Below are 18,369 nucleotides of genomic sequence, written 5' to 3'. Positions count from 1 at the left end.
ATACAGAGTGTCACAAAAATGTAAATGTCACATAAAAGTAATAAACTAATAACCTATAGGCAGGGTTCGGAAAACTACATGTTACTGTTAAAAACTACATAAACTACATTACATGCAGTTAATGTAGTTTATTTAGAGGATGTAGTTTATGTAACATATGTATGTAACTTTCAAATATCAAAGGCTGTGGTGAGGTTATAATAAGTTGAGAAGCTTTAGAAAACACATAATGTATTTAAGAAAACAGAAGAAATATGGCTTTAAATATAACCATTCACATATTAATTAGACTCCTCATACAAAGCAAAATAATTTATAATATCAATAGGTAGTTTTAAAGTAGTTTTTATGTAGTTAATGAACGGAAAAGACGTAGTTTTTGAGAATAATCATTAGTTAATCAATTTATGTTCTTACTTCATTACTCCGAACCCCGCCCAAGTTAATAACCAAGAATCAGGGTTCGAAGCAGTTAATTAAGACGTAATTTTACCTGATTAACTACGTATAGTTTTTCTTCAAAAACTACGTTTTTCCCGTTCATTAACTACATGAAACTACGTTAATAAACTAATAAACTATGTATTGATATTGCTTTTAATAATTTTCCCTTTGTATGAGGTGTAATAGAGATAATATGATGTAAATATTATATTTAAAAGCCATATTTTTCTGTTTTCTTAAATACATTATGTGTGTTTTAAAGCTTCAACTTATTAACAACCTCACCCTCAAACCCTTTGATATTTGAAAGCTACATTAAATTTGCTACAAATACTAAAAAAAAAAAAAAAAAAAAAAAAAAAAAAAAAAAAAATTATGTAGTTTTTAATTCTTCCCTATTTTAGGTCTTTTTTTATTAGTGGCAATTGAACAATATGGATATTTTTTTGTATGGCGTATGACGTCACAGGTGGTATGCGCAAACTTAACGAAATCGGGGCCGCTATCGATCATACCTTGTTTTCTTTGTACCATGGACAGGATCCACCTTTTTTTAGGAGAGGTCCGAAAACGAATAGAGGTAACAGTCTACTATCAGGCTGCTTAGTTCTAGCAGCTTAGGCCTTTAAATTGATTAAAAAAAAAACAAATAGAAGAAGTAGGTAAAATTAACTTTGATATTGGACATGTAAACTACTTTATTAAAAATGTCATATGTCATATGGTCATTATTTACATTTTATTTTATATTTTAGAAGATTATATGTACATTAAATTATTAAATAAACTAGAAACAGAGGAGGATTTATAGTCTATGAAACTGGACATAAATATATTCTTTGTATCAAGACTCCCAGTGACTTACGTAAAAAAACAAATTAAGTTCTAAGTATTGATAGATATATTCTCCAGGCGTATAAATATCTTTTACAATGGAAACGGAGGAACATTTGTTGGCTCTAAAAGGTAGTAAATCGTGTTTTTATTTAATTTTGCTTTAAAATAAGCCTAATTTTTAGTTATGCGCCTGACCAGGCCAACTTTAGCAAGCCCGTTGCCTGTAACATGCGACAGCAAAGACCTGCCAGGTAACTTACTAAATAATGCATTACAGCAAGACCCTACATCGGTACCAGGCACAGAAACCTTGGCAATAGGACAATTTTTACTACTACCCCAAAATCCAGTAAATATATACTTAGGAGAAACATTTTCAAGTTATATTTGTATTTATAGTGAGACTAAACAAATAGTTTATAACATTAGTGTAAAGGTAAATAATAAATAGTTTCTCGGGTTATTTTTTTTTTCTAAGCTTCCTGAATTTTAGGTAGACTTACAAACTAGTTCTCAGAGATTACCACTTTCTAATAAGCCCCCAACAGCTCAACTCACATCTGAGGAAACAGTGAATGCGGTCATTCATCATGAAGTTAAGGAAATCGGTACACACATGTAAGTTTTAAAACTATTTTTAACAAGTTGTTAGAATATTTTATCATTTAGACTTGTTTGTGAAGTGGCTTATCAAAATTCATCGGGGCTACCTATGTCTTTTAAGAAGTTCTTTAAGATCCAAGTCCTGAAACCTCTTGATGTGAAAACTAAGTTTTACAATGCCGAAAATGACGATGTGTACTTGGAAGCCCAAGTTCAAAACATAACTTATGGACCTATTTGTTTAGAAAAAGTATCCTTAGATGCGTCTCATTTATTTAATGGTATTTTAATATATTCTAGCCTACCACAGATAATTTAAACGTGATTTTTTGTTCAAGTTACATGTCTAAATAAGACGCCAGACAGTGAAAGCATATTTGGAAAGAATACAATACTACAGCCGCAGTCAATAAGCCAGTATCTTTATTGTTTATCGCCGAATGAAAAACTGACTTCGGATTTAAAGTCTTTGAGTGGGGCCACGAATATTGGAAAGTTGGATATCGTATGGAGATCAAATTTGGGTGAAAAAGGTCGTCTACAAACCAGTCAATTGCAAAGAATGGTAAAATTTAACATATGTATGCATATTTGTTTCTTGTATGACTTGGCATTTGCCAACAAAATGTTCGCGAACATATATAATTAAACAGATACTAAGTGAAAATTGTGAGATAGGTAGATTTATAAATAATAAAGCCAACAAGTACAGCTAGCCTAGTCCTATTAAGGAGCGCGGAGCGCCGAGTATACTAGAGCCCGTACATTCTTTTTCCGACGGGTGTCGGTAAATCAAAAGGAGCGAACGGCGTGCATTTCGGCGGACATTGTACCGGACAGTTGGAAGGGTTTCATTTAATTTCGGGCATCCATCTGTGATTTTTATTTTTTACCGGGTATTCGACAATGGGGGACGCAGTTATTGACTGGGATCGTGAAAAACATTTACAATTAATTTGTTTACACAAAGAAAATATTTTATAATTTTAATTTTATTGTGGGTTGAGTGTGAATAGCTATGTATCTAGACTTCGTCCATATAATTTCATGTTTGTTAATAAAGACCTTTATGATTATTTTTATTAAAAACCGGAATTATTATGGGATTCTGAAATTAAAAATTACTACTTAATAGGAAGTTTGACACCGGAAATGAAATTTTACCATTACATTTTTAGAAATAAATATACCGGGTGTTTCTGAAAAGTGTGGTTCACTTCTATAACTTTTTTAATTTTTTAGATAAAAAACGAGATTTGGTATGTTAGTATAGGACATAAATCAGGATTGATCGACGCTTTCATTTATTTTCGGTCACTACCTATTTCACCGGAAATGACAACAACTTTTGATTTAAATGGTACCCTCGGTATTTTTTACCGTATATGATAGAAAATGACATTCTAAATAGAATGATATATTATATGTCAACTTTTGACATTTTCAATTTAAAAATGGCCATAAATAAACGTAACGACAATTTTACTCCAAATATCAAGTATGTATGTGGTACCAAATTATTCGTAAAAAATGCTTTTTCCAAATATGCTGAGCCAGCCTCGTACCATTTGAAAAATTTGAGTTATCATTAAAAATACGATTTGGGTATCTTTTAAGCGGTCATGAAAGGATACGAAACAAAATTACACGATCAAATATATGTTTCCAAAGTTCTTTGATTACAAATTAATAGTTTTAACTCAGTCTTGGCACTAGAGACTGAAATTTAAAATGCTATTTTTATTTAATTGGAATTATCTAAAATTGACGTATGGTATGTCATTCTATTCAGAATGTCATTTACTATCAAATAAAGTAAAAAAGTACTTAGGATACAATCTAAAAATACAAAGTTGTAGTCATTTCCGGTGAAACAGGAAGCGACCGAAGGTAATTGAATACGTCAATCAATCCCGATTTATGTCATATACTAACAAACCAAATTTCGTTGTTTTATCTGAAAAAATTAACATATACCAGAGGGTCACTAATGTGAGGAAGTCCAATATTGTCTTTGTTGAAAAAGGTATGACAAAAAATTATACAGGGTGTCCGGAAATTAATGCAACATAATTTGGTCATAGATTCTTGAAAAAAAAATAGGTGACCCGTATTTTTTAGTTTTGGTTTGGTGGCCAGTGGCCCCCTTTTCGGATTTTCAGCCCCCTGAAATTTCGCCCCTAAAAAAAGTTTTTTTTTAATATCTCAGGGCCCTGTTGGACGAAAATCACTAAATTTTGTACACGTTGTTTTACCATAAAGTGACATTTTTTGATGCTATAACTTTTTTTATTGTCATCAGTGGCGTCCCTACGGTATTTAAACTAAATATTATTGAAGAAAAAATGGTACCCCATTGGTTTTTTTTTAAATAAAATAAATTATTTTTAAAATCTACATTAAGTTTGGAACAAATTTGATCTCTTGACTTTTTTTTGTACGATGCACCGTTTTGGTGTAAAAAAATAAAAACCATTTTCATACATGACCAAATCGCTCGCTAAAATTTTAATATAAATTTTCATAGCAAAATTTATATTAAAACGGCAGATTAGATTTTTCATAGCAAAAACGGCAATTTAGATTTTTGGACATTTTGGTTCGCACTTAGGTAATAAAAACAAGATTTTGGAAATAAAATATTATTTTAAACTTAAGTTTGCCGTTTTAAAAATTTTTCCATTAAAATTTACAGTAAAATTTTAGCGATTTATTCATGTATGAAAATGGTTTTTATTTTTTACGCGAAAACGGTGCGTCGTACCAAAAAAGTCATGAGATCAAATTTGTTCCAAGTTTAATGTAGATTTTAAAAATGTTTTTATTTTAAAAACAGTGGCGTACCATTTTTTCTTCAATAATATTTAGTTTAACTACCGTAGGGTAGGGACGCCACTGATGAAAATAAAAAAATAATAGCATCACACACACCAAAAATGTCATTTTCTGGTAAAACAACGTGTACCAAATTTAGTGATTTTCGTCCAACAGGGCCCTGAGATATTAAAAAACTCTTTTAGGGGCAAAATTCAGGGGCTGTAAATCCGAAAAAAGGGGGCCACTCAAAAAAAATAAAAAATACGGGTCACCTATTTTTTTTCAAGAATCTATGACCAAATTTTGTTGCATATATCACAGTTACATGGTTTATAAAGATGCATATCCTAAAAATATTTTGTTTTATACAGAGTGTCACAAAAATGTAAATGTCACATAAAAGTAATAAACTAATAACCTATAGGCAGGGTTCGGAAAACTACATGTTACTGTTAAAAACTACATAAACTACATTACATGCAGTTAATGTAGTTTATTTAGAGGATGTAGTTTATGTAACATATGTATGTAACTTTCAAATATCAAAGGCTGTGGTGAGGTTATAATAAGTTGAAGCTTTAGAAAACACATAATGTATTTAAGAAAACAGAAGAAATATGGCTTTAAATATAACCATTCACATCATATTAATTAGACTCCTCATACAAAGCAAAATAATTTATAATATCAATAGGTAGTTTGTTAAAGTAGTTTTCATGTAGTTAATGAACGGAAAAGACGTAGTTTTTGAAGAAAAACTACATGTAGTTAATCAGGTAATTTACGTCTTAATTAACTACTTCCGAACCCTGCCTGTAGGTTAATAACCAAGAATCAGGGTTCGGAAGTAGTTAATTAAGACGTAATTTACCTGATTAACTACGTGTAGTTTTTCTTCAAAAACTACGTTTTTCCCGTTCATTAACTACATGAAAACTACGTTAATAAACTATGTATTGATATTATGAATAATTTTCCTTTGTATGAGGTGTAATAGAGATAATATGATGTAAATATTATATTTAAAGCCATATTTTTTCTGTTTTCTTAAATACATTATGTGTTTTTAAAGCTTCAACTTATTATAACCTCACCTCAAACCTTTGATATTTGAAAGTTACATACATAAACTACACCCTCTACATAAACTACATTAACTACATGTAATGTAGTTTATGTAGTTTTTAAAAGTAACATGTAGTTTTCTGAACCCTGCCAAGAATAACCTAACCACTTTTTCATCTGAAAAGTGGTTTTAATCAGAGTTTCAGTAAATAAAGAATAGAACGGCAACACCGTAAAGGACAAATATTTTTAGTATATTTTGTACCTTTTTAAACCGTACAACATTTATATAAAACTTTTCATATCATCAACAACAACGATATTAGACTTTCTTGCCCTAATGGACAAACTTTACTTAATTTGTTTTTTTTGTGTTTTAGGGCCCAAACTATGGTGATATAAGATTATCTATTTCTGAACTACCAAATTTTGTAGTTTTAGAAGAACTGTTTACTTTTAAGTGCAAACTACTAAATAATGGGTAAATACAATAAGTTTTCTACGAGCTACTAGTTAACTAAACTATATTTACAGGGAAAGAACTATTGAATTTATGCTATACCTTGAAAATACCGATCACATAGCGTGGTGTGACATATCCGGAAGGAAGTTAGAACCTCTGCCGCCACATTCAACCAAAATTCTTGAATTTAAGTGCATTCCACTTATCCCAGGATTGAGTAGTTTATCTGGTATTAAACTTGTGGACACTTTCTTAAAAAGGACTTATACCTACGATGATTTGGGACAGGTTTTTGTCATTGTAAATGACCAGAGAAAACCCAAAAATGCTTTAAACAGTTGAATATAAAATATACAGAAAATTAAAAAATAATAATTTAATAGATAGTAAAAGATAAATATTTTGTCTACAGTGTTTTACAGGATTCGGTTATTCTTCATAAATATGTTTTTAAGAAAAAAGGTTCATATAAACATGGGTTCTAATTTAAAGTACTTCTTTTTTGATCTACAGGGCATTAAAAAATAAAAAAAGTCGAATTTCTCGCAATATATCGGAGACTTCTTTAGACATTTTCTTCAATTTTAGTATTTATTTATTTTGTATATATGTATTCCTACTTGAACCAGTAGCGTCCGTACGCACACACCCCAGGGTAATTTGATCGAAATAAATGGTACGCCACTGCTATTTTCGACAAAACTATTTTTATTTCTTGATTCCATCCTTCTGTAGCAAGATTGATCTCTTGAGCTTTTCTTGTACATCGAACGGTTTTCGAGAATAAAAAAATGAATCAATATACATTATACATATCTCAGAATTGCACAGCATACATGAATATCGCGACGGTTTTTTTTCTCGAAAGCCGTTTAATACTCAAGAGATCAATTTTGTTAAAAAAGTTTGGACAATTAATAAAAAGAAGTTTTCTCGGAAGCAGTGACGTGCCATTTATTTTAAGTATATTAAATTCGATTTTTTCTCAATTTTTAACGCTCTGTACATCAAAAAAGAAATACATTCTTTAAACCACTTGTTCATATAAACTTTCTCTTAAAAAAATATGAGGAATCACACCACATATTTTTTAGACAAATTAAGAAATACCCTGTATATTGGACACAAGCTTTAAAAATGACGTATTTATTCTGATTAATATGAACTATTATTATACTTCACTTCTTCGCGCTTTGATATTTGACAGAATGATAATGCTTTGGTTCAGACAAAAAATACCTAGACACTGGATGCATGTGTTTTGTGGTAGACGCTGCATTGCGGTCAGTATTATGAATATTTTGATTTTTAAGTTGAATGATACCTACAGGGTGACAATTTGAAAACGAACAGTATTTAATATTACCTCTACCGATGATAGTATGAAAATTTGGCGAAATACGTCAATTTACATATCAAGGGGGACAATTTTTGAGGCATTTGTTGTCGTGTTACTTTCAACCCTTTGATCCCCAGGGCACCTACCCCTAAACTTTTAAATGGCAACCCTTATTTCTTTTACCATTTTTGTGTTCCTTATAAAATTCTCAAAAAAATAATGCAGTTTATGTAGAATTCTATAATAAACACAAAAATGGTAAAAGGAATAGGGGTTGCTATTTAAAAATTTTTTTATTAAAAAACTCACGTGTTTCACCAAATTTTCATACTATCATCGGTAGAGGCAATATTAAATACTGTTCGTTTTCAAATTATCAGCCTGTATATTATTTCCTACTTATTTTTGGCTCTCATACTTACGCATACCAACTTTAATTAATTAAAATAAACAATTTTGACATCTTTATTGGACGTATTTAACTCAACAGTCCTGCCCGTTCAGTTAAAACCGGACGGAATGTGGTGTATGGGAGGCTTTATAGTTACCTATTTAGGTATAAAAAATATAGTCACGTTAAAAAATCTTTGTATTTCCTTTATAGTTTTTTTTATGTAAATAAATTTAAAACATGTTTACAAAATAATAACAATTTTTTTCTTATAATATTCTTTTTCAAATTGTACAATTTAACTAATTTAGTAAATTTATAGCTTAAAAAATACATCACTATTTTCCTCATTCAGAAACAAAAGCTTAAAAATATCATTAAAAAAGTCCGGGTAATATTTACAGGCTCTTTCACAATCAGGCATGAAATTGAATTCCAAAATCTTCGGTTGTATTTCGTTGTCTTCCCAATTCAACATCAAATCCGCAGCGTACAGTGCTCTGGATTGGGGGCTCTCAGCCAAGCCGCACGGTGGTTCTGCTAATGTGGCACACTCCACTATTTCTTTAATCATTTTTAATATTTTCTCTTCGACATCACCCCAAGAAAAATTGCAATATTGCTTTTCCCATTCCACTTTAAATTCGTCACATTTCAAGTGTTTTAAAGCATTTTCCGTGTAGTTCATTACGGTAAAATGCTTCTCATAATCATCGAAATTATCCAGCGAAAACGGTTTATTTGCAAATCTTAAATAAAAGTTTTTGCATACATAAACTTCAAGCGGACATACACTTTTTAGTAAAATCACGTATCGCACATCAAACTTAACCTTACCATCGCATTCGTCTCGGTAAAACAAAACAGGGTTGGTTAAATATTTCTGAACTATTTTAGGACCGGTAGCAGGTAATCTCATTATATAATTTATATTATTTGTTATATGTATGTCCATACTTCGGGCAAGGTTATACGGCTTGATAATCCAATAATTTTCAAGTCCCTCATTCTCCCTATTTTTAAAGTAACTCACAAAATTCCCTACTTCGTTTACTAGATTGTATGTTACAGGAAACCACCTGGGGTTCTCAGTGTTGTTTTTATACCTTCGACAGGTCATACAAAGTAAATCCTTAATTGTGAGAACGTATTCGTATGGAAACTGATTTACAAACTTGCCAGGACTTTCACTCAAGCTTTTAAAATCTCTAAAATGTTCTGTGAACCATAAAACATCAGCTTCGTCTTCGTTTTCAGTTAACTGAAATTTTGAATCCGTTAGAAACTTCTTGATAAACCTGTACTGTGTAAAAACAAAATATTTTTCTTTCCGAGTAAGGTGTGCTTTTAGGTTGTTCAAATCGGGGAGAGTTTCTGGAATATGTCCGGCTAAATAATATTCAGGACCGGGTATTGAGGGCTCTGTAGGTATATCATCGAAAGAACTTGGTATCCAAGGTAACAGAGTAGCTTTTCGAAGTAAAGGATCAGTTATGCCTTCGGCAAAATCTCTGAAAATTAAGTCCCCCTCCTTTATATCCTTTTGCAAAAATAACAAACAATACATTCCTTGATTTAAATGCACAAACGGTACAATTCTACAATTAGGCCCGCCACTATGTTGCACGGCACATCCTATTTCATCCATAAAAAACCACATTAAAGTTTGTTCTGTACCATCCAAATTCCTAACGGCGTAACTATTGTTGAATCGCCACATATTCTCGAATATTTCTTCGATTAGTTCTTCTTTAGGACTGTCTTCGTTTAGGTCCATTATACGGGCTATTCTTAATCTCAAATTATCATATTCCAAGTGTTTTCTTGCTTCGTTAATTTGGAATGTCCACGCGTGATCGATTAAGAATATGGTATTAGAGTCGTTTTTCTGCAGGTCGCATAGGGCTTGTAAGCCCCACGAAGAATGATAGGGTTGCTTTTCTTCTTCGTAGTCGATTTTGACCAGTTGAAAAAAATTGCCGGCATCGAATGTTAGGGTAAATAATTTTTTATACAGAGATTCCCAGTATCTTTCTGGCACATGGGACGCTAAAAATTGGGGTCTGTGTTGGTTTAGAAAATCTTCTATTGCAGCAGAAGTATAACCCATTTTTATCAGGACAGTTTATAAAAAAATAGATCTGGTTCACGTTGAATAAGTAAGGTTATGATACAGTTGCCTATTTTAAACTTGCAAAAAAATAAACAATTATTACTTTATTTTATATATTTATTTTATTGGAATTATAAAAGAATATGATTTGGTTCTCTGTTAATTAAAAACGAATAAATTATTTTCAGATTAATGTAATGTTAAAGAGACAAATCCTAAAAAATACTTATGTATAAACTTTGACAATATTTTATACGATAACGTTAATGTCTTCTGCTCTTTTTCTTGGACTTCTTTGCTCCTTTTACAAAACACCAATCGACACCGACAGTTTGACCTAATAAGGTAGAACCATTTAAAGCTTCCCTTGCTGATGCAGCCTCATCGTATGTTTCATATTCAATTAGGGCATATCCTACAGGTTCATATTTAGAATACAATAATTAGTTTTAGTTACAGAAATAGTTTCAATATTTTTTATTACCTTTTAAAAAGCCTGTTCGCCTATCGAGATTAATATTGATATTTTTTATTTGTCCAAACTCTGAAAACTTCTCCATTAGATCGTCTTCTGTTGCTTCTTCATGAACAGAAGTTATAAATAAGATCCATCCTTCTACTGATTTTTGGGGACCTGAAACATTATATTAATTGAATTATGTACTCGTGTGTATTAGAGTACTTAGGTATAAGTTAAAAAGTAATAAATACTCAAATATTTGCTATACGTTTTAGGTACCTGGTTCATCGCCATCTCCAGCATCTACTGTTTCGTAGCCCCGTATTTTCTCATGTTCTCTAGATTCGCCGGCCCCAAAACCACGACCTTTACGTTTCACTACTTTATCCTTTAGACGTAAAATACTCTGATCACCTTCGTCCTCAACATCTATGTCACCAACATCATTAATATCTAAAACGTCTGCCATACTGAAATTATCTTAAAACTAAAGAAATATAAATAAAATTGTTTAACTTGGATTCTATTAGAAAACAAATGGCACCACCATTTTAGCGTCACGTCTCTGACCTGACCATAGATTATTATAATTTACAATTTGGACCCTCTCCTTTTGATTATTTTTTGGGCACTAGCCGAATGACCTAAACTGCCTAAACGTTAAAACTCTCTGGTTAAAACCATTTAAAACGAAAGAAGAGAAAATCGATGGCAAATCTGTGGCTGTCTATGTTCAAACCATAAATATAAAAAAGAAGAAAAAAGCTGCTTTTATTTTGTGGTTTTTTTTTTTCTATTTTTGGCCACTTGTCTATTACGATTCAGCCAGCTTATTTCTTAATATTTAATTAGCGTTTAAAATCGGACAAATACAGACTCACACACACATTTAACACCCATGTCCGAGGCCGGAATCGAACCGGCGACCTTGCGTCTACTAGAATGCGGCGCAATCATTTCGACCACAAGGCCGACCAATTATTTTGTGGTTGCGGTTCTTTCGAGAATAGAAATGCGAAAAAGAAGAAGAACACACTAATTGGCGCGGTTACGTAACCATTTTTAAATAAGATTTGTTTTTTTAATAATGATATTTTATCTAGAAAACATTGCAGGTTGGGGATGTAAAATTCAAATTCGAAAATTTTATCAGTTTCAGAAGACAAAAGTATTGTAATATATAGTTGTCCTATGTAATAAATGCTTTTTATCCTAATATGTACTTATTAATACATTTTTTTCTTGTAAATAGAGGATTTTTCAGCTTAATTAAATTTCAAATTTGAAAATTGTGACGCCAAACTCTAACAAATACATCCGGTAAGAGCTGTCAACGTTGAGTCAAGTTAAAGACTTGTGAAGTTATTTTTTTTATATAATTTATCTCATATTTCTTACTATTTAACTATATAGAATTAATTTCTTATTGAACTAAGAGATATTTAATGAATAAAAACACTTGTTTCTTAATAATTTATTAAAATATTGAAAAGAAATGCATGACTTTATAGTTCATCTAATTATGTGCGTACCCCAGGCGTACCCGATAATTTCAATAAAAAATAAGTTTTGAGTGATATTTTAAACTGGAGGGAATAAATACAAATAAAAACAAATCTTTTAAATAATTTAAGAAGAATATTCTACTGAAATTTTAATAAAAACCATCCATGTTTATTAAAAAAAAGCTAAAATCGAGGCATCCAAGAGCAAAAAATACTCAATCGTGATTGGTCAGTTTCGGTCGCGTGGAGATTTTGAATTTTATTCTCGTTCGATGTTGTCGGATTGTTAAAAATGCCTAAAATCTTTTTTTCTCTATGATTTTTGTGAAATTATATTAGTTTAAATTGATCACTGGCACTATAGTAAGGGCCATTTCTATATATTTTTAATAAAACAAGTACTAGTAATGTTGTTTTGTAGAAATTTCTTTTATTTCTTCTTGTAACTACGTACTAACATTATAGTCTTTATTCTTGGTTTCGATTTTTTTATAGCATGAAAAATGTATTTAAGCAGCTTCATTTTATGTTTATTTCATGATTTTTGTGTGTTTATGTTTATAATTACTTATTTGTTTCTTATTTATGACAATAAATATTTTACCTTACGTAAAAAAACGATATCAGTGGAACGTATTGAGTAAATAATAACTTTTGAGAACAAAATTAAGATTAATTTAGAAGAATTTTCCTATAAACAATTTTATTAATAATAAATAAATTAATTTTATGAGCAGCTTAAATTTTACGAATGACTTCAATCTGGCAACGCCGGTCCTCCTTAAGTCGTTTGTAATCGAAGGATCCGCACGTCCTCTCGTCGGTTGCATGGATTTTTTAATTTTCTCACGAAAAAGTGCGTTTAGTGTACACAATTTATGCGTAATCTGTTACTAGTGCCCTGCTTAGCCTCCTGAAAAAGTGAGTACCCGTAATTTTATGTATTTTTTGGGATATTTTAGTTTAAAATTTTTGGATTTCGCAATATCCATCATGGCTGCCTTCTTCTCAATGTTCCCCATTAAGTTATTAATTTTTAAGAATATTGTTTAAATAATATACGTAGATTAATAAATAAGTATGTAAAACTATGTATTTTCGATAGTTTGTATACTGCGTGTTGCATAAGGGTAAAATAGTACTACATTTTTGGTAAATTACGTAATGTATCTTTGATTTTTTGTTTAATTTTTTCTGTCAAGGAATGTTTAAATAAAATGGCCGCCTGTTGAATTCGATGTCTTGATTTTTTCTAAATTGCTATTTTTAATTAATTTCTTTTTATAGGATATACTTGGAGTTTTCTTTATTTTTAAAAATATAATATGGCGCATTTTAATAATATTTTGAATGAGTATATAGGTTTTTTGTATTTACGTTTTAAATAGGTAGGTTCATTAGGAATTTTATTACGTATTTTTTTTTATTTAAGAATCCTACATTTATTTATGTTTCAGCATTTTGTATTTTAAAATATATTTCTCTTTTAAAGCGCGTTATGTAATATTACATGCTAAAAAATAGTATTAATGTTGACAAATGATTTTTGCTAATTCAGTATTAGTTGTAAATTTGCATTGAAGAAATAAATCAATTGTTATACTGAATTTTTATAAAAATTAAAATATTTCGAAAACAGTCAGTATATGATTTTGAGGTAAATTTTGATCGAATATTTTTTGTGTCTTCATAGTAGAAACTAAAAATGTAATAATATATACAGGGTCCGGCAATAGTGCGTCGGGCATCTGTAGCTCCTAGATTAAAAAACTTGGGAATTTTGTTTAAGTGCAAACCTAAAGTATGTACCAGGATGTATTTCAGGAAAATATTTTAACTTCTATAGGGTGGCTTAAAAAAGTGCGAGTGGACCTGGATGATTTTTTTTTAAATGGAACACCCTGCATATTATTTTTTCAATAGACGGAGAATTAAAAAATGAACATTTAGAGTATTTCAAATTTTTTAACAGTTTCGCAGATATTTGCGGTTTTATATTTCATATGGCATTTTCCACAATAATTTTTTATCAAAGCCACCCTATGATTTTTCTCTCGTATTTTACCATTGAAAAAGCCATATGAAATAATACTGCGTGTATCTGCGAAACCGTTAAAAATTATGAAATACTCTAAATACAAAAAATGTTCATTTTTTTACTCTCCATCTAATAAAATAATAATATAAGGTGTTCCATTTAAAAAACAAAGAAAAAAATATTTCATATTTTAGAATGTTTGGCGTAGAATATTGAACATCCTGTATGATTTACGATTACCATATTTATAGCAAAGTAAAAACAGACCATCTAAAGTAAATGCCTAATATAGTTATGATTTCAGGACAGTTCTTGTATTTTTAATTTAATTTTTTTTAAGAAGGCTGAAAAATATATACTTTTGAGTTATTTTTAATATCTCTGAAACTATCGAAATATATTTATTCATATCTTAGGGTTATGTAAAGTGATCTGAAAGGAAGCCAAAAATGCAATAATATACAGGGTGTTCCATTTAAAAAAATCATCCAGGTCCACTCACACTTTTATGCGCCACCCTGTAGAAGTTAAAATATTTTCCTGAAATACATCCTGGTACATACTTTAGGTTTGCACTTAATAAAATTCTCAAGTTTTTTATTCTTGGAGCTACAGCTGCCCGACGCACTATTGCCGGACCCTGTATATATAGGATGTCTCATTGTTAAAAAAATATAACTTTAATATTTTTTATTTATTTGAAACACTGTTGGTTTAATTTTTAGCTCTAAATAATATGTTACAACTCTAAAAACTCCTTGTGTATTTTTATTTTTTTATTTGTTAATCATGGAAAAATTCTTTGGATTTTGACCATATTCATCAAATTTATATTCTTTTTTTCTATGTCATATAACATCTTGATATTTTTGACATTTTTGGTATAATAATCAAGGAAAAATCTTATAAAATATTGCTGAGATATAAATGGAGCATCTCTTTTTTCATTTAAAATAAATATACCTATTTACATATTGTCGTAATATTTTTACAGATGTTCTATAATATTTTTATAGGTATTCCAATATTTTTTCTTTTTTTAGGCGCGTTATATTAATACTACAACACCACACACTCCTTCCCCACTCACACGAGCATTGCTAGCTCTCTGTGTTGGTTAATAAAATTTCCTAATTCAACATTAGTGAATTTCGTTAGCTGATGCGGTTGGTTAACAGTGTTTTTGTCGGTGTGGATCCCCGGCTTAAGATGACTCCAGAGCGCGGCGCGGCCTTCCCCAAGAGAGGAGACTTCTTGGGTCACCCCCTAACCCTGATGTTCGGGCATCGATGACCTGTGTAGCATGCAGAGGTACCCAAGGGAGTCACCACCCTCTGATTTACGAGCTAGGTGTTCTAATGCTAGAGGCTTCGGCCGGATACAACCTGGCACCCAAGCTCCGAGATTTCTTCGTGCACGTATTCCGTGACCCTCGAAGGGGCAGGGGGCGGGATATCGGACACATTGAAGATGATGAGGGGGTCCGCCTGTAGGGGGTCCCGGTGGATGTCCGTCCGACGGGTGACGAGGTGACCCCAGACGAGGCGGCTTAATTGGGATGGGGAACTGACTGGTGAGGCTTAATCGTCGACCAATGGGTCGAATCTGCATAAGGAAGGCAACCAGCACACACTCGCAGGCGGGTCGTGGAAACATTTTTTGTTTTTCTCTTGGTCTGCCCCGCGTCGAATTTTGAAGGCAGAAAATGTCGGCAGGAGGCGAGCATAACCAGGCCTAACTTAAACCTGTTAAAAGTAAGTCTAATTTCTTTATATTACATTTAAATTGTAAACTTTTACTGTACTCTCTACCAAATAACTTTTTTATCGCACCATGTATAGCAATCAAAATTCTTTTTATATAAGTGTTGTATATTTTAGTTTTTTTGTTACATGAGCTTCAATTTTTTAGTTTTTTTAAACTTTTTTAAAACTGCTTCAATTTAAAGTAGAATAACTTTAATAAGTTTAAATTCTAATTTAACTTGTAGTTACTTATATAACTAATTTATTTTTTTATCTTTTTAGGACAACCCGGGTTCGCAGCGCGATTTTAAAAAACAAGATTGAAAAAGTCAGAAATTCCATCTACATGCTACATATGATCAGTCCCAAAAAATTTCGGATTGTTCCAGGCACCGTCGAATACCTGGAAAACGTGTTTATTGTCAACTCTACAGGATCGACCGAAGTCCATGGAGTTGGGGGCATTCGATGTGCCCCATAGCAGTGAGACGCCACTGTTTTTTTCGCCGTATAATTATTATGGTGGGACTGAAAATGAACTTAAGCAAGATGCGATGGTGAGTTTTTATATTTTTACATTGTTTTTTTTGTTGTTGTCTATAGCTTGTTTTTTGTTTCTTCTAGCATATGTATTTGTTGGAAATATTCTAATATTATTTTTTTTTCTCTTACAGGTGATACGGTATGGCTTGGAGAACTTCAAAAGTCGGTTCGCGTCGTGGTTCCAAAGCAGTAACTTTATGTTCCCTACATTTACAGATGTCGCATTAAGTACTCATTTTTTAATTTGCAATTTTTACATTCATTTTTACTTTTTTTCTTGCTCTATACAAGGCTTTAATATAAAGTTTTTTAGTAATAATAAATGGGTAATAAAAAAATAACTCTAAAGAGACACAATTAGGTAGCATATTGTTTTTATATTATATTTGGAAATAACTATTTTTCGTCTTATTTTAAAATTGATAATATTATTTAATTTTTTTAATAGTAATTTTTAATTAAACGTAAATAATGTAATTTTACATTATAATAAGAATTAAAGTATTAGTAATTTATTTTTGTTACTAAAATTAAAATCACTTTGTTCCTGCATAAATCTTTTTTGTACTAAACTGCTTTGGAATGAATTTTTTTGGGGGACAACAGCAGGATTAGGGCCATCTTCTAGATGCCATCAGGTAAATTTATATAACTTTATATTTATCATTTTCTTTTACTAAAAAAGTGTTTTTCTTTTTTTAGGTAGGTGCGCTAGCGTAGTCGTGTGTTGTAGCATTATATCCCTTTTCCCCCTTTTTTAAAAATGTTTGTAAGACGCCTGAAATTTGTATAAGTTAGTTATATAAGTAGTTGAATAAGAATTGGTGAGACTTGGAAAATAGAAGAGGACAGAGAAGATGGAAGAGGATTGCTTTGAAATAGAAGGAAAGGAGATAGAAGATGTTTGAGGGGAAAGGAGGAGGATTTTGTTCGCTGTAATGGAAGTTTTTTGAATGAAATTTGGTGCAACTGTATTAAGGTATTTTTTTTCATCTAGTTACAAAAAGTAAATACTTATCACAACTTTTATTTTTTTTATAGGTGTTATTGATATCTTGGACATCAGGTTTCATTTATTTGTGTATTATACAAGCCTATCTATTGGTGGATATGTAAAATGGCAGCTGGTATAACACCTTGTATGAATTATTAGTAACTCCAAAGAAGTTTTTACATAATTTAAACTGGGAAGAAGCTCATAAAAGACCAGTTTAGGCTGCAGTAGTACCAGGACCTTAAATTGGCTTCCACAACGCAGATATCTTTCAAAAATGGTAAGTTTTAACAAATCATGTTCTTTTTTTTAAGTTTTTGGAATGCTTGAAAATTATGATAAATATTCATTATCTACAAGTTTAATATTTTGAATTTATACACATATATTTTAATAGGTATTGTTATCGATTGTGGGTACGCTAATTTAAACTCACGATAAAATACTTAACGAATTTATTTTCTCACTATATACACACTTAATTAACTATTTAATAATCCTTCACCAATTTGTCAACATTTCCTATTCAAAAACTAACCGTATTTTAGATAGCGACTGCTTCTCGAACGTTTGAAAATTATCTTTATCGTTTTTTTTTTATTTAAATTAATCTAATTTGATACTACAATTTTTCCTATTTATTTTAATTTTTAGATATCTGTTCGAGTGATGTACTGGGCGTTAACAGTTGCTGTTACAAATCTGCAAATGAGTTACTACTGTGCATACGTTTGAAGAATGTCAAGAAATGTTTTGAATGAAACGATAGTAAAAAACTTGTCCATAAATGTAAATTTCAAGATACAATCAATAGTACTTAGATTGATTAGCCTTCATTACCATTGCACTATGAAAATGGTAAGTTATTTTTATTTTTTACTATTTTTTAAGGCTACAATTTTTGTATTTCACGACAAAATTGTAGGCTTCAAATTAAAAAAAAATAAGTTTGAGATTGAAAATATATTAATATATTTTATTTTGATACTATTAGTAAAGTAGATACCTTATT

At 30.7% G+C, this 18,369-nt stretch overlaps 3 protein-coding genes and 3 long non-coding RNA genes across 7 annotated transcripts; 4 read left to right on the top strand and 2 right to left on the bottom strand.

Moving 5' to 3' along the window:
- Nucleotides 1–1,016: 1,016 nt before the first annotated feature.
- Nucleotides 1,017–7,590, top strand: LOC115887972 (trafficking protein particle complex subunit 13-like). Of its 2 annotated transcripts, XM_030907546.1 has the most exons (8): nt 1,017–1,102; nt 1,200–1,410; nt 1,464–1,717; nt 1,775–1,899; nt 1,951–2,165; nt 2,223–2,449; nt 6,147–6,247; nt 6,301–7,590. In XM_030907546.1, exons 2-8 carry the CDS (start codon nt 1,377–1,379, stop codon nt 6,569–6,571), a joined length of 1,227 nt encoding a protein of 408 aa, XP_030763406.1. In that variant the 5' UTR covers nt 1,017–1,102; nt 1,200–1,376; the 3' UTR covers nt 6,572–7,590. The 2 variants fall into 2 exon arrangements, with proteins under 2 accessions (XP_030763406.1, XP_030763405.1); XM_030907545.1 differs by lacking the exon at nt 1,017–1,102 and having other exon boundaries at nt 1,174–1,410.
- A 549-nt stretch (nt 7,591–8,139) lies between these two features.
- LOC115887966 (tubulin--tyrosine ligase-like protein 12) lies at nt 8,140–10,123 on the bottom strand. Its single transcript, XM_030907538.1, has one exon. The coding sequence runs from the start codon at nt 10,067–10,069 to the stop codon at nt 8,276–8,278; it is 1,794 nt and encodes a 597-aa protein (XP_030763398.1). The 5' UTR covers nt 10,070–10,123; the 3' UTR covers nt 8,140–8,275.
- A 127-nt stretch (nt 10,124–10,250) lies between these two features.
- LOC115887996 (RNA-binding protein 8A) lies at nt 10,251–11,127 on the bottom strand. Its single transcript, XM_030907575.1, has 3 exons — nt 10,812–11,127; nt 10,557–10,706; nt 10,251–10,487 (listed from the first exon to the last, which is right to left on the bottom strand). Exons 1-3 carry the CDS (start codon nt 10,999–11,001, stop codon nt 10,336–10,338), a joined length of 492 nt encoding a protein of 163 aa, XP_030763435.1. The 5' UTR covers nt 11,002–11,127; the 3' UTR covers nt 10,251–10,335.
- Nucleotides 11,128–12,814: 1,687 nt separating this feature from the next.
- On the top strand, nt 12,815–15,435 carry LOC115888009. The gene is made up of 2 exons (XR_004051187.1): nt 12,815–12,958; nt 15,119–15,435. It is a non-coding gene; the product is annotated as an uncharacterized LOC115888009 (long non-coding RNA).
- Nucleotides 15,436–15,739: 304 nt separating this feature from the next.
- Nucleotides 15,740–16,761, top strand: LOC115888007. The gene is made up of 3 exons (XR_004051185.1): nt 15,740–15,829; nt 16,103–16,377; nt 16,495–16,761. It is a non-coding gene; the product is annotated as an uncharacterized LOC115888007 (long non-coding RNA).
- Nucleotides 16,762–16,916: 155 nt separating this feature from the next.
- Nucleotides 16,917–18,093, top strand: LOC115888010. The gene is made up of 4 exons (XR_004051188.1): nt 16,917–17,001; nt 17,066–17,342; nt 17,405–17,637; nt 18,012–18,093. It is a non-coding gene; the product is annotated as an uncharacterized LOC115888010 (long non-coding RNA).
- The last annotated feature ends 276 nt before the right edge of the window (nt 18,094–18,369 follow it).

This window comes from Sitophilus oryzae, unplaced genomic scaffold (assembly GCF_002938485.1).
Source record: "Sitophilus oryzae breed Bouriz unplaced genomic scaffold, Soryzae_2.0 scaffold_682_pilon_pilon, whole genome shotgun sequence".
NCBI lineage: Eukaryota > Metazoa > Arthropoda > Insecta > Coleoptera > Curculionidae > Sitophilus > Sitophilus oryzae.
The sequence above is the reverse complement of the archived record's forward strand: the minus strand, read 5'-3'. Positions and strand labels throughout refer to the sequence as shown.